The sequence below is a fragment of the Micropterus dolomieu genome, linkage group LG01, assembly GCF_021292245.1.
Source record: "Micropterus dolomieu isolate WLL.071019.BEF.003 ecotype Adirondacks linkage group LG01, ASM2129224v1, whole genome shotgun sequence".
NCBI lineage: Eukaryota > Metazoa > Chordata > Actinopteri > Centrarchiformes > Centrarchidae > Micropterus > Micropterus dolomieu.
The window spans coordinates 30,319,000-30,332,499 of NC_060150.1; the positions used below are offsets into that span (position 1 = coordinate 30,319,000).

At 40.9% G+C, this 13,500-nt stretch overlaps 1 protein-coding gene and 1 long non-coding RNA gene across 2 annotated transcripts in view; one reads left to right on the forward strand and one right to left on the reverse strand.

The window, feature by feature from the left end:
* Positions 1-8,887, reverse strand: part of LOC123980153 (myosin-7-like) — a 10,769-nt gene extending 1,882 nt beyond the window's left edge. Inside the window, exons 1-33 of the mRNA XM_046064405.1 lie at positions 8,684-8,887; positions 8,413-8,556; positions 8,180-8,336; positions 7,981-8,008; positions 7,779-7,884; positions 7,586-7,678; positions 7,438-7,501; positions 7,254-7,352; positions 7,066-7,169; positions 6,843-6,981; positions 6,636-6,754; positions 6,378-6,527; positions 6,106-6,276; positions 5,699-6,008; positions 5,502-5,584; positions 5,185-5,390; positions 4,968-5,091; positions 4,758-4,894; positions 4,245-4,500; positions 3,913-4,155; positions 3,659-3,835; positions 3,410-3,555; positions 2,943-3,033; positions 2,470-2,859; positions 2,192-2,318; positions 1,995-2,113; positions 1,707-1,903; positions 1,438-1,621; positions 1,182-1,347; positions 947-1,071; positions 553-861; positions 254-457; positions 1-158 (exon numbers count right to left, since the gene is read on the reverse strand). The exon at positions 1-158 is cut by the window's left edge and continues 256 nt beyond it. Of these exons, the coding sequence (XP_045920361.1) occupies positions 1-158; positions 254-457; positions 553-861; positions 947-1,071; positions 1,182-1,347; positions 1,438-1,621; positions 1,707-1,903; positions 1,995-2,113; positions 2,192-2,318; positions 2,470-2,859; positions 2,943-3,033; positions 3,410-3,555; positions 3,659-3,835; positions 3,913-4,155; positions 4,245-4,500; positions 4,758-4,894; positions 4,968-5,091; positions 5,185-5,390; positions 5,502-5,584; positions 5,699-6,008; positions 6,106-6,276; positions 6,378-6,527; positions 6,636-6,754; positions 6,843-6,981; positions 7,066-7,169; positions 7,254-7,352; positions 7,438-7,501; positions 7,586-7,678; positions 7,779-7,884; positions 7,981-8,008; positions 8,180-8,336; positions 8,413-8,556; positions 8,684-8,887 (5,330 nt within the window). The remainder of the gene's footprint in view (positions 159-253; positions 458-552; positions 862-946; positions 1,072-1,181; positions 1,348-1,437; positions 1,622-1,706; positions 1,904-1,994; positions 2,114-2,191; positions 2,319-2,469; positions 2,860-2,942; positions 3,034-3,409; positions 3,556-3,658; positions 3,836-3,912; positions 4,156-4,244; positions 4,501-4,757; positions 4,895-4,967; positions 5,092-5,184; positions 5,391-5,501; positions 5,585-5,698; positions 6,009-6,105; positions 6,277-6,377; positions 6,528-6,635; positions 6,755-6,842; positions 6,982-7,065; positions 7,170-7,253; positions 7,353-7,437; positions 7,502-7,585; positions 7,679-7,778; positions 7,885-7,980; positions 8,009-8,179; positions 8,337-8,412; positions 8,557-8,683) is intronic.
* The window catches only part of LOC123980161, a 34,420-nt gene extending 21,024 nt beyond the window's left edge, over positions 1-13,396 (forward strand). The window contains exons 2-3 of the long non-coding RNA XR_006827391.1: positions 5,182-5,348; positions 10,442-13,396. This is a non-coding gene — a long non-coding RNA (uncharacterized LOC123980161). The remainder of the gene's footprint in view (positions 1-5,181; positions 5,349-10,441) is intronic.
* Positions 13,397-13,500: the final 104 nt, after the last annotated feature.

Genomic DNA, 13,500 nt, shown 5'->3' on the forward strand with positions numbered 1-13,500 from the left:
TCCTTCTTCAGCTCCTCTGCCATCATGGCAGCATCAGTTATGGCCTTCTTCGCCTTCTCCTCAGCATTTCGGCACTCCTGCACCGCCTCCTCCACCTCACTCTGAAGCTGGGTGGTGTCTCCCTCCAGCTTCTTCTTCTGGTTCAGCAGGCTGGTGTTCTGCACAGAATAGTTTTACAGTAAACACTTGTAGAAAGAACGTGGACATATTAGCATATTATTACACTGTAAAGTGATTACCGATTTGGACATACCTGAGAGTGCAGCAGCTGAACTCTCTCACTGACATCAAGCAGTTCCTGCTCTGCCAGTTTACGACCTCTCTCAGTCTGCTCCACCACAGACCTCAGCTCATCAAGTTCAGCCTGCAGCAAGTTATTACGTCTCTCCACAATGGCAATGTTCTCCTTCAGATCCTCATTGGCACGAAGAGCATCATCCAGCTGCAGCTGCAAGTCCTGTCAGGAACAATAATAACATTCTTTCTATCCTTAAATGGAAAGGAAACAATCTCCAAGCATGCTCCCATCATTGGTACGACGTACGGACTTACCTTCAGATGAGCATGGACTCCCTTGAGCTGCTTCTGAGCCTCTGCTGCCTGCCTGTTGGCCTGGCTCAGCTGGATCTCCATCTCATTGAGATCTCCCTCCATCTTCTTTTTTACCCTGAGAGCCTCGTTTCTGCTGCGAGTCTCGGCCTCCAGGGAGCTCTGCAGCGTGTCCACCACTCTCTGATGGTTACGCTTGGCCTGCTCCATCTCTTCGTCCTTCTCAGCCAGCTTCCGCTCAATTTCAGCCTTCACCTGGTTGAACTCAAGCTGAACTCGGAGAATCTTACTCTCCTCATGCTCCAGGGAGCCCTGTAAGAACGGTCTCCTCCATTACTATGCATATTCTTTAAGAGTATGAAGAAGGCTATCACAAAATATACTTATGAACTCTCACCTCAGCTTCCTCCAGAGCAGCTTGTATCTCAGCCTTCTCCTGCTCCAGCTGTTTACGGATCTTCTCCAGCTCGTGGATGCTCTTGCCTCCCTCACCAAGTTGCTCAGTCAGGTCAGAAATTTCCTCTATCATCAAAAAAAACATTATATACATTATACTGTGTGATTGGTATAGCTTAGACCTATCAGGAGCACAAAATCCACAAGACGCATTGATTCCCCCCGCCCCCCCAAACCTTGGAGATTCTTGTTTTCTCGTTTCATGGTCTCCAGATGATCCAGGGATTCTTCATAAGAGTTCTTCAGTTTGAAGAGCTCAGTGCTCAAAGAACGAGCCTCTTTCTGGGCACTTTCAAGCTCAGTCTGGGACTCCTCATACTTCTGCTTCCACTCAGCAAGGACCTGGTTAAATAATGCTCAGTATTAGATTACTTAGTAGAAATTCATCATTTCAAAATTCCCTCAAGTGCCATTTTTTCTTTCTTCAATTACCTTGTCAAAGTTTCTTTGTTTCTTGTCCAGAGCTGCTGCAGCAGCATTTGATCTCTCCACATCCACCATGAGATCCTCAATCTCACCCTGAAGTCTGTGTTTGGTCTTCTCCAGGGAGGAACATTTAGCGTTAACAGCTTCCACAGCTTCTTCCGCATCCTGCAGACGCTGGGCTAGTTTTTTCCTATTTGACAGGAATATATTACAATAAATCTCAGTCCTTCTCAAAAGCATGATTGTGCTATTGAAGGGAAGACAACTGTTCTTACTTTGCATCTTCCAGCTCCTCCGTTCTCTGGATGGCATCAGTTTCGTACTTGGTTCTCCACTGAGCCACCTCAGAGTTTGCCTTGGACATGCAGCGTTGCAGCTCAGCTTTGGCCTCCTGCTCCTCCTCATACTGCTCCCTCAACAGGTCACAGTCATGGCGAGAAGACTGCACTGCATGGGCAAGTGCATTCTTGGCCTATAAGATGAAAGGACAGTGTAAGTATAAACACACTTTCATATTAATGTAATGTCTATCTGGAAACTGAATTCACGGTAATTTGAGATACCTTGACTTCCTCCTCTAGTTGTCTCTTGAGGTCTTCAATCTGCTGAGTGTAAGACTGCTTCCCTCTGGTCAGCTGGGAGACCAAGGAGTCCTTCTCCTCCAGCTGTCTGCTAATCTCACCTTTTGTTAAGGAAGAAAATGTTTCTCTTGTCTTAAATATTATGTGTTAAATTTCAAATATTTATAAATTTTTCTTACCATTCTCAGTTTGAAGCTTTGCTTTCTGCATGGTGAAATCACTGATGATACGCTGGTTTTCATCAGTTTTAGTCCTCAATTCACTCATTTGATCTTCGAGAGTGCGACACATTTTCTCCAAGTTTGACTGAAAATAAGACAAGACACGAAGACAATAATAAGACAATGTGCTTTTATGTTTAGAAACTTTCATTCAGACATATTTAACCATAGGATAAAACTGGCACCAGCATAGCATGCTTTTTAGTCTCCTGGGGTAATTTGTTGGTTGCACTCACTTTGGACTTGACAATCTGCTCCATGTTGGATACCACATCGTCCAGCTCCAGTCTGAGCTCGCTCTTCTCTTTCTCCAGCTTCTGTTTGACTCTTTGCAGATTGTCAATCTGCTCTCCCAGGTCGGCCACACTGTCTGCATTCTTCTTTCTCAGTGTAGCAGTAGTGGCTTCGTGCTGCAGAGTGGCCTCTTCAAGGTCTCTGCGCATCTTCTGAAACTCGGCCTCTCTCTTCTTGTTCATCTCTATCTGGGCCGCAGTGGCTCCTCCGGCCTCCTCCAGCCTCTCACTGATCTCCTCCAGTTCCCTGGCCAAATCAGCCCTCTGTTTCTCCACCTTGGCTCGGGCAGCTCGCTCTGCTTCCAGCTCTTCCTCCAGCTCTTCAATTCGGGCCTAATGTGTACAATTCCCATTAAGAATGCCAAGTAACAAGGAGAACAATGTCTTAATTGTTTTGTGTTAATGTTAATGCTGACCTGTAACTCCTTCAGTTTCTTCTGAAGTTGGGCCGCCAGTGTTTGTTCATCGTCAATCTTGCTGAGAAGTTGGCTTATCTCAAAGTCCTTTCTATCGAGCAAAATGTATACTTTAGTTTTTTCCAAAGTGACAGTTTTCTTACCTTGTATTAGGCAACAACATAGCCAAACACGAATGTTTTGGATGAACCTAGTAAACCCCAGATTACGTTCAGTGGCATGTTTTTATAATTATTTTTTCCTACAGTCACTGTACATGGCAACAATTGAATTATTAAGATGAGGGAAAGATTGCAGTTATGATAAATAAATAGTTAAAGTTATGCAACTAAACTTGTGGATAGGGTTAACACTACTTCCTTTGCTGTTACTGAACATTGGCATTGGATGTAAATTGTGGCGTACTGAATAATCCAATGTTACCATAATTCCTGGAATACTGAACTGAATTGGGAGAGGAAACTTACTTCTTCAGCTTCTCATCAAGTTGCTGCTTGTCATTCTCCAGGTCCATTAGGCTCTCCTGGCTCAGCTTCAGATCTCCTTCCAGCTTTCTCTTTGCTCTCTCAAGATCCATCCTGACCTTCTTCTCTTGTTCCAGAGAACCTTCAAGCTATATGAAAGTATAGAAGAACGGATTTATTGCACAGTACCACAGAAAATCCAGTTATTAAGTCTATATTCCATATATCCAAATATAAATAAAGTGTACTTGCATCATCAACTTGCTGCTCCAGCTTGGCTTTGGCCTTGGTCAGAGTGTTGACTTTGTCCTCCTCACTCTGCAGGTCGTCCAGCGTTTGCTGATGAGCCTCCTGAAGAGCTTTCTTTTCTTTGGTGAGCTTAGCAATGATTTCATCCAAAGCTGCCATCTCTTCGGTCAGGTTTTTAACCTGAAGTATTATCTGGTTAGTACACCTAATCTGATCATAAATATGTTCTTTCAACACCAGTCTAAACACTTTGTTACCTTGTTCTCAGTGGCATGCTTTTCCTTTTCCACTTTAGTCAGAGTCAGCTCCAGATCATCAATGTCCTTCTTGAGTTCTGAACACTCATCCTCTAGCTTCCTCTTCTTGGCAGTCAGCTCTGCATTCATCTCCTCTTCATCTTCCAGCCTCTCTGTCAGCTCTTTGGATTTGGCCTCAAGCTGGATCTTACTCTTGATCAGACCCTCACAGCGCTCCTCAGCATCTGTAAGATTGTCTTGTTCCTACAGTAGATTTAACAAATATTTTTACTCATCACATTTTTGGAAGTATATCGCTGTAAGTTTTACGTAAACTGAATGACTGATCGTACAGATTGGACTTGGAGCTGCAGGTCGTTTTTCTCTTGGAGAAGAGTGACCATTTTTTCCTCCAGCTCTTTCCTACGAGCCTCAGACTTAGCATAAGCCTCTTTGAGCTTCGTAAACTCCTCCTTCATGTTTGCCATCTCCTTCTCAGTCTCAGCTGATTTCAGCAGAGGTTTTATTTTGAAGTACATCTTCATCCAGGGCCAATTCTTGACACCCATGAAGGCACGCACATTCCACTGGATCACCAGTAAGGCATCCCTGTAAATAACATCAGCAAGCTTGAATCGATTTCTGTTGACTTTTCCTCTCGTGCCACAATGATGATGACATTTGGGGTTAAAAGTGAAATAGTTCAACAACCATTGGATGGATAGTCATAAACTTCAGTAGTGACTATTAACATGCTAAAATGGTAAAAATTGACATTAGCTTTGCTTTGCATTGAGCCTCACACAGCTGCTACCATGGCTGTACACTACTATAGTCTTTTTTACAGCAACAAGGAATACACCAACCTGCGCTCAACTATTTTCTGGAACTCAATCCTGGCAAGTAGTCCTCTGGCTCTTGCTTGAATTCCAGTGATGATGAGAGCAAGACGATCATCTCTCATCTCCTCAAGAACACCCAGCAGACCAGCTTTGAAGAACACCTAGGAAAGATACAGGGAATACATTAATCTGCCTTTAAATATGTCTTTAAAAAAACTTAAATCAATGCTGTACCTTTGTGTGTCCTAGTTTATACTGCTCATGGTCGATGTCCAGAGAGCCAAGCAATTTTTCTGCTGCTTTCTTGTTGTCAATGAACTGTCCCTCAGGGATAGCATTAGGGTTCAGGATACGGTATCTGAAATAGGGTCAAATATACAAAAGCCATAAGTACATTTTCACCATGGTTGTACTTTAGATGCAGTAAGATCTTTTCTCACTTTTGCAGTACCTTTGTTTGAAGTCTCCATACTGGATCCTGTTGGGGAATCCCTTCCTGCAGATCCTGATGCCTTCCAGCACACCATTACAGCGTAGCTGGTGCATGACCAGAGGATTCTCCATCGCCCCAGGAGTCTTGGTCTCATTGGGGATGATGCAGCGTACAAAGTGGGGGTGAGTTGACCTTAGGTTGGTCATCAGTTTGTTCAAATTTTCCTGTTATAGTCAAAACACATAATTATATGTAAAAGTGTAGTGACGGTGTTAGTCTTTTTTTCCTTCAAGGACAAAACAATAACAAAGGTGTAAAAGTAAAAGTTCATTCACCCTGTGCAACGCAGACACAGTCTGGAAGGATGAACCTTTCTTCTTTCCACCTCCCTTTCCTCCCTTGCCTCCTGCATCCTGGGCTGAATAAAAAGTTCAAAATCCATTAATTGAAATTTTCATATCCAGATGTATTAAAAGGTTTTAAAGTATTTTAAATGTCTTAATATTTCACAGATGTTACAGTATAAATGTACCTGATTCTGCTCCAGCATAGCCAATGAAAAGATTTGCCAACACTTTGAGAGTGGACTTCTGAAAGAGTCCCACCACAGTTTCATTCAGTGGGTCCTTGTTCTTCACAAGCCAGTTACTGATGTTGTAATCAACAACACCAGCATAGTGAACCAGGGAGAAATGAGCTTCTGGTTTCCCCTTAACAACTCTGGGCTTCTGGAAGTTGTTACTTTTACCCAGGTGGTTGTCATACAATTTGGCTTTAAATGTTGCATCGCTAGCTTTGGGGAACATGCACTCCTCTTCAAGGATGGACATGATGCCCATGGGCTGAAGGAAAGAATTTATTAGAATTAACTGAATGTAAACAAATAATAGTTCATGTTTGTAACATGAATTCTGAAATCAAATTTAATTCTACACCAACCTTCTCAATTAGTTCAATGCAGGCCGCCAAGTCCATGCCAAAGTCAATGAACTCCCATACGATGCCCTCTTTCTTGTACTCTTCTTGTTCCAGCACAAACATGTGATGGTTGAAGAACTGCTGCAGCTTCTCATTAGTGTAGTTGATGCACAGTTGCTCAAAGGTGTTGAACTGTATGTTTGACAGAGAAAATTATAGTTTTTCTGTTTCAGTGTTCTTTCAAAGATACAGTTGATTTCATGCAGCATGCTTATTTAATCTCTGACACTCACATCAAAGATCTCAAAGCCAGCAATGTCCAGCACACCAATGAAGTACTGGCGAGGTTGCTTGGTATCCAGGGACTGGTTGATTCTCACCACCATCCACAAGAACATTTTCTCATACACTGACTTGGACAGTGCACCAATAGAGTAGTACACCTATTTTTATAAAAAAAAGAATTAATCATGTGCTTTAATATTTTAGCATTATGCTTTTCTACATTACCAATGCTTCACCAAAAAACAAACTTTTGTATGGAGACTCACCTGCTGAACATTCTGACCTTTGGTGACCCACTCATTTCCAACCTTGACTCTTGGGTGGCACAGGCCCTTCAGCAGGTCAGCAGAGTTCAAGCCCAGCAGATATGCAACTTTGTCCAAATCTGCAACAGTGAAATTGTATAATTTATATGAGATTTCCTTAATTGCACGTTTTTTTGCAGTGGTCAGTATTTTGGAAGCTGTATTTACCTTCAGTGCCGTCAGCCTCTGCTTGCTCCTCTCTCTGCTTCTGCTTGAACTTCATGTTGCCAAAGTGCATGATGGCTCCAGTCAGCTTGTAGATGCTGTTCTTCTCTTCTTGGGTGAATCCCAGAACATCAAACGCTTCCTTTAAAAAAATAAAATTGTGCATCCCAATTAGTAATTAAATCCAGGACAATGTAAAAAATACAGCACTGCACTGCATCCTCACATCAGTTGCCATTAACTCTTCAGCATCATCAATTGATGTGACAGAGATCTCTCCTTGGGAGATGAATGAATAGTCGTAGGGGTTGCTTGTAATAAGCAGCATCTCTAAAAAAAAAGAAAAGAAACGTTGTCATATGATTCATCAGTAAACCTAGTGTGTCATTTAACAAAGGAATGGGTGGTTCTCACCCAGCAGTTCTGGTTTCTTTTGGGACAGAATCTGGTAGAAGATGTGGTAGTCTCTTTCAGCCTTAAGTTGATAGGTGACACGGGATTTCTCCAGCAGATCTGACAACATATAAAATATTTAGATTAAGGTATATTCCTGACCTATGAGAACTCTTTTCCTAACTTTAATGTACTGTGTACTTACAAGTTTCAATATCTGCTGAAGCCAGTTTACCACTGACTCCAAAATGGATTCGAATGAATTTACCCTGTAATGAGAACATGTAATTTAGAAGTTGTCAACATAACAAAGACATATCTATGCTAGTACTCTCTGAAGTGACCAAACTTACAAATCTGGAGGAGTTGTCATTTCTGATGGTCTTGGCGTTTCCAAAGGCCTCCAGGGCAGGATTGGCCTGGATGATTTGATCCTCCAGGGTACCCTGCAGATTTAATTGGTGCCAAAATTTAGTCCTTCAAAGTCAAAACCTAATTTATTATATATATCACAGTGTACACATGATGACACTGTTTTAAACCAACCTTTTTCTCCTGAGCAGCATCCTTTTTGCCAGAAACAGCTGCGATGCTGGCAAAGTACTGGATGACTCTCTTGGTGTTCACAGTCTTTCCTGCACCAGATTCTCCGCTGAGAATGAAAACAAACATGTGAAATGAACATGTCATGAAGACAAAACTCCGTTCTTCAAATTGGAATCAGATATTTCTTTTATGAATTACGTACGTGATAAGGACAGACTGGTTTTCTCTGTCTGCAAGATTTAAAACAATGTTCAGTGTTAGGAAATCTTTCTATAAATGTCTGGATGGTGGACTGAACTCAGGTCAAGTCAATTTGATTTATACAGCTCATAAATCACAGATTTAGGGAGGGATTACAAAGCGCTGTGTTAGAGATGATGCAAACAAAGAGCTGAACATACCTGACAGCATGTACTGGTAGGCGTTGTCAGAAATGGAGTAGATGTGAGGAGGAGCTTCACTTCTCTTCTTTCCTCTGTAGGCGTTGACCACTGCCTGATCGTACACTGGCAGCCACTTGTAGGGGTTGACAGTCACACAGAACAGTCCTGAGTAGGTCTGTGGACAAACACATAAAATAAGTCTCAAGATTTCATACAGTGGAAAGATCAGTACATTTGTGGTCATTACTCACGTAGATCATCCATGCTGCGTAACGCTCTTTGAGGTTAAACAGTACAGCAGGCTCATGGAGGAAGGTGAACATCGCCATGTCTTCAATTTTATCGAACTTTGGCGGGTTCTGAGGGTGGATATCCGCCTCCTTATGGACTACAGTCTGAAATAATTTAACACAGGATCTTAATTTAAATTATTGTGAAAGCCCTCAAAGTTAATCATCATCATGTCACAACCGCTTTCCCACTCATTAGTCAGTGCACAGTGTAAATTTCTGACCCACTTACTTTTCCAAACTCAGTTTCAACGGTGACTTTGTCGCCATCTCTGCTGGTCACTGTGGCTTTAACGTATTCCACCTCAGGGTCGGGCACAAAACACTGCCTCTTTATGTCGAAGGGGCGAGTCTGGGCCTCCAGGCGCTCCTTCTCTGACTTTCTCAGGAAGGAAGCGGCGGACCCAAACTCTGCCATAACAGCATCGCTGCTCATTTTGGAACCTGTGCAGCACAAAGTAATGGCTTCACATAAACTTTACATTTGTACAAAGCAAGATTTATTCATTAGATTGATTAAACTTTTGTCTAAGTGAGCACTGAAACACATTCCACAATTCATTGCTAGTGCTGTGATTTAAATAATAATGTAGATTTAGATCAGAATCATTGGTAGAGCCATCTTACCTGTGTTTTCACCCCTTTGGCAAGATGATTTTTATATCTGTTACAAATTATAGAGAAGAAATAACATTTAGAAACTTCAACACTTTACAAACATTTACAGTTAAACCAAGAAGATGACATAAAGAATATAATCTTCTATTGAAAATATCTTCCACAATACTCACCCTCAGGCTGTCTGGTAACTTGCCTCTTGTCTCCAGTCTCCTTTATAAAGGGAGCAGTCCAACCCTAAAGGGCAGAGAAATTAATTATTCAGATCTTCCATCAGATGATCTGGATATTTAGGCTGGACCTCTCTGACTTAAAAGGCTCATAACCATTTGTTCTCAACTCCTGAAAAGGAGAACATGCTGGCGGTATGACAATTGTACATTTCAGAACCTTTGTTCTATTTTAGACCACCCCTTCCTAATATTTTTTATGACGTTATAGGAACATTGCTGAAGTCACTATATTGGGTTGGATTAGTTTGCACCAAAACATAAGTGACAATGTATAACATACTTGCTGTTGACTATATTCCTGGGGGGAAAAAAGGTATGGAACATATGCACATATCCCTCAATTCATGTGACTTCAGCAGATCCACCTGTCTCCTGCTAACGAAGGCAAGGTCACAATGCGCCATTGTCACAAGTGAGAGTAACTGTTTTGGCATGCTTGACCTCTGACCTGCCTTGTCAACTGTTCCTTCTCTTTATCCTTGAGAACAAAGATAAACCTGTGAAATACTTGCTGACACTTGTGAGGGTGGTTTGATTGCCAGGCATTGCCCTCTCATTGTTTTGTGGCAGGTGTTTTATATTTATGTAAGTCTCAGTGGACATAAATAAACACTTAAAGGCGTGGATGAGCAACTAACCTATAGGTTGTGAATAAAGTAGCGGCAACCATTGTTTGCTTATTTTTATTTTAAAAGATGATTGTAAGATAGTTATTAGACATAAAACATTAATTCAAGGTCATCAATACCAGTCTATAGCAAATAGGAAATGTTATTATCACAATAACTCGCAAGTAACAGTTTTCACAGACAACTGGAGGTCAGTCTAAAATAACTAAGACATTCAGAAATACAAAGCACCAAAATCTGTACAGGATCAATTAATTAATTATCATAATAAAAATATTGTAGAAAGCAAAAACGATCAAAACAGATCCATCAAACGGAGAACGGAGAGAGTGACTGAAAGAGGCCCAGAGGTTTGACAAACTGTTGAGTGAAAAGTCTTGATCCTCTTAATCGTTCCAGTGTCACCTTCCTTCAGGGTTAAGATACTTGTCAGGTTTTAATTTCCGAGGAAAGTGACAAATCACAAGGTGCTAACTGGGTTAATAGGAGGCATTTTCCATTCCTTTGCAGGGCCTTAACATGCCACTTGAGAAGCTCTTCAAATGTCACTAATTCACACCTCGGGTGACAGGACAGGACAGCAGAGGACAGCAGGTCAACTTCCAGTGCTGTCTAGGATGTATTTCTCAGCTGTCTGCTTGTCTCTTTGCAGTCGTGACAAGACAGGCTTCAGACAGACATTCCTGTCTGTTGGAGGTGGGCTGTACTTGACTTTGGATGGGTCATTTTGCCATCACATGAATGATGGTCTCACTTTAGTCCATTCTCCTGACCTCTTTCTGGTCAAACATTTGAAAAAAAATACTCAATTAAAGTCATGTACGATGCGCTCACAAGTTAGTATTAAATTAGGTTGTAGTGTTTTTGTCTTGCAGTTCCAGAGTTTGAATAAATTTGATTACAGGATACTTTATTCACTTTACATGGAAAGTTAGATGAGAAGAATGACTTTCATATCTGTCCATTAAATAAGGCTATACCACCAGCAGCTAAGTTTAGCATAAACAGGGAGAAACAGCTAGACATCTGGCAATGTCCAAAGGTAACAAAATGCACCTATCAGCACAGCTCACCAATAACACGTGCTGTCTAATCCATACAAAAGTGTAAAAACACAAGCGCTTATGGAGCAGCTGTCAGGCAACTAACAGAGACTCCAAGACGTAAGAGTTTAATTATGTTATATCTTTACACTTACAGATTAGACAGACGAGATAACATGTTAATTAGTAAGCGTAAGAGGTGCTGGTAGGCGGATTTTGTAAGCTAGTTTAGCTGTGCTAAGCTAAGTGGTAGCTGGCTGTATCTTAATATTTAGCATACAAACAAAACAAAACACTGTCAATCTTTTCATCTAACTTTCAGCAAGGAAGCAAACAAACCTATATTGGTAAATCAAAAGCTTTGGCTTCTGGCTCAGCTCCCTCTACACCACAAGGGTTCAGTACCACAACCGCATTTCTGCTGACGCCACACCAGTTGGCCTGTACCTCTACTCTCCATTTTGCTGTCCATCATGAACAAGATCCCGAGAAACTTAAACTCCTTCACTTGAGCCAGCAACTCACTCCCAACCCGGAGAACCGTGACATCAGACTTGGAGGTGCTGACCATCATCCCAACCACTTCCCACTCGGCTGCAAAAAAAGATGTCCAGAGTTCAGCTCCTTTCAAGGCTGGATTACCAAGTCCGCTCAGGGGACCCAAAGACTCCAGGTTCTCTATGTGGCAATTAGTTTTTTGCAATCAAATTAATTCCCTAATCAAAGCTTCAGAGAGGAAGTTTCGTTTGGCCTTTATTGTGCATTTTTCAAGTTACGTTACAACAAAATTATTACTAATATTTACAAATGCGCAGAGAATGGGAGAAACAGAGGGTCAACAGGGGCCCATAGCTAATTTTTGCCCAGAGTCCCCCTAGTGGATTAATCCTGCCCTGGCTCCCCTTTGTGTAGGCTGAACCTGTCTCTGTTGCAGATCATCAGGACCCTGAGGATTTGACATCCAAAACATATTTTTATAGCCTTGCTTCTCTGTTTTCTTTTTTATCCCTGTACTTTTAGTCTAGTTCACAGTATTTGTAGAGCTCAGCATCACACACAATGCTTCACTGGACTTTATAGGCTTTACTTTACTTTACAGGCTGGACTTTACAGTAACCTAAGAATAAGTTCCTGACGCAGCATGTACTCTACAGAATGAAGAGAAAAGTTAATAAATAAATTAATTCATATTGAATTTCTTTCTGATAAATGCTTAAAGTTAAAAGTTCATCAATTTACAAAAAAAAAAAAAAGGTTCTGTTTGCATTAACTGGTGCTGTGGCCTGCCTCACAGAAACAAACTATTTACTATTAACTATTTACAGAATTTCAACTTATTTAATAGGTTTGTGTTTTGTCAGATGTTTTATCAGTTTTTACACTAAAATAGTGTAAAAAACTAAAACAGATTTTAGCCGTATTATTAACATTTGGAATGACAAATGAACTTGAACTTGATGTGGAGTGCAGCGGAGTGGATCATGTCCAGAAGTGTTGAGTGGACTAGCTGTTGCCATCCTTCACCGTGACAATGAGGTGTAACCCGACTCTTCTTTGCTGACCATTGTCTCCTTCCTTTTGTCCTTGAGGACAAAGATAACTCGCTGACATTCACACTAAGTGCCTTTATTTGATCTGAAGCTTGCAAGGTACATTTGGATCTGTGGGTTAAATAGCAACACGTGCCCTGCCTACATACTGCATGTCTGATCACTGCTACGCTTTTTACTCTTTGCCTACACTGTCAGATACAGGTCTTTTATAGCTCATGTGACTAATGTGCTTTTGGTTATGGATAACATTTCTAGTCTCACTGATTCTATTTAGAGCTTGAAAGGTGTCAAAGAATGTGTAAAATTGATTATAATTGAACTGTTTCTGTAGTAGTTGTACAAAAATATCACTTTGTTTGCCTGCTACACTCTGTACTTAATTTGCAGCAAAGCTTTATTAGACTATTCTTATATGTATTCCTGTATGTATCTGAAATTCTGTTAAAAATGTATTGTATAGTGTTCAGGTGTCAGACGTTCCGATTAGGAAGTTATGACTCTAAGTACACAGAGACTGTATGTTATTTCTGGTCAGTGAGGGATATTACTGCACTGTGAGGGATATCATGCACTGTTTAAAGATCATTATGAGCTAAGATATAACATAATTCCATCTTAAAGGTTACAACAGTACTTTTATTTTCCAATGGCATTATTGTCTCTGTACTTGCTGTGTGTTTAATGTTACAGACAGGTCTCATGTAGATAAACTTACCAGCTGTCTCAGAGGTAAAGTTTTAATCTGGACTGAAAATGTAATACCTGTGTGGTCCAAATCTAAAAATAGATCCATCTTAACAACATTTCCAAAAACGTATGTTTTTGTAAACCAAAATTCATCATATATAATGAATAAACTGGAAATTATGTTTTTTTTTCCAGTTGTATTATTCTACGCTGAGCCAATTACAAGTACAGTATGTCATCATCTAATTCTTGCTTTGACTAATTACAACAGTTCACTCATATGGGA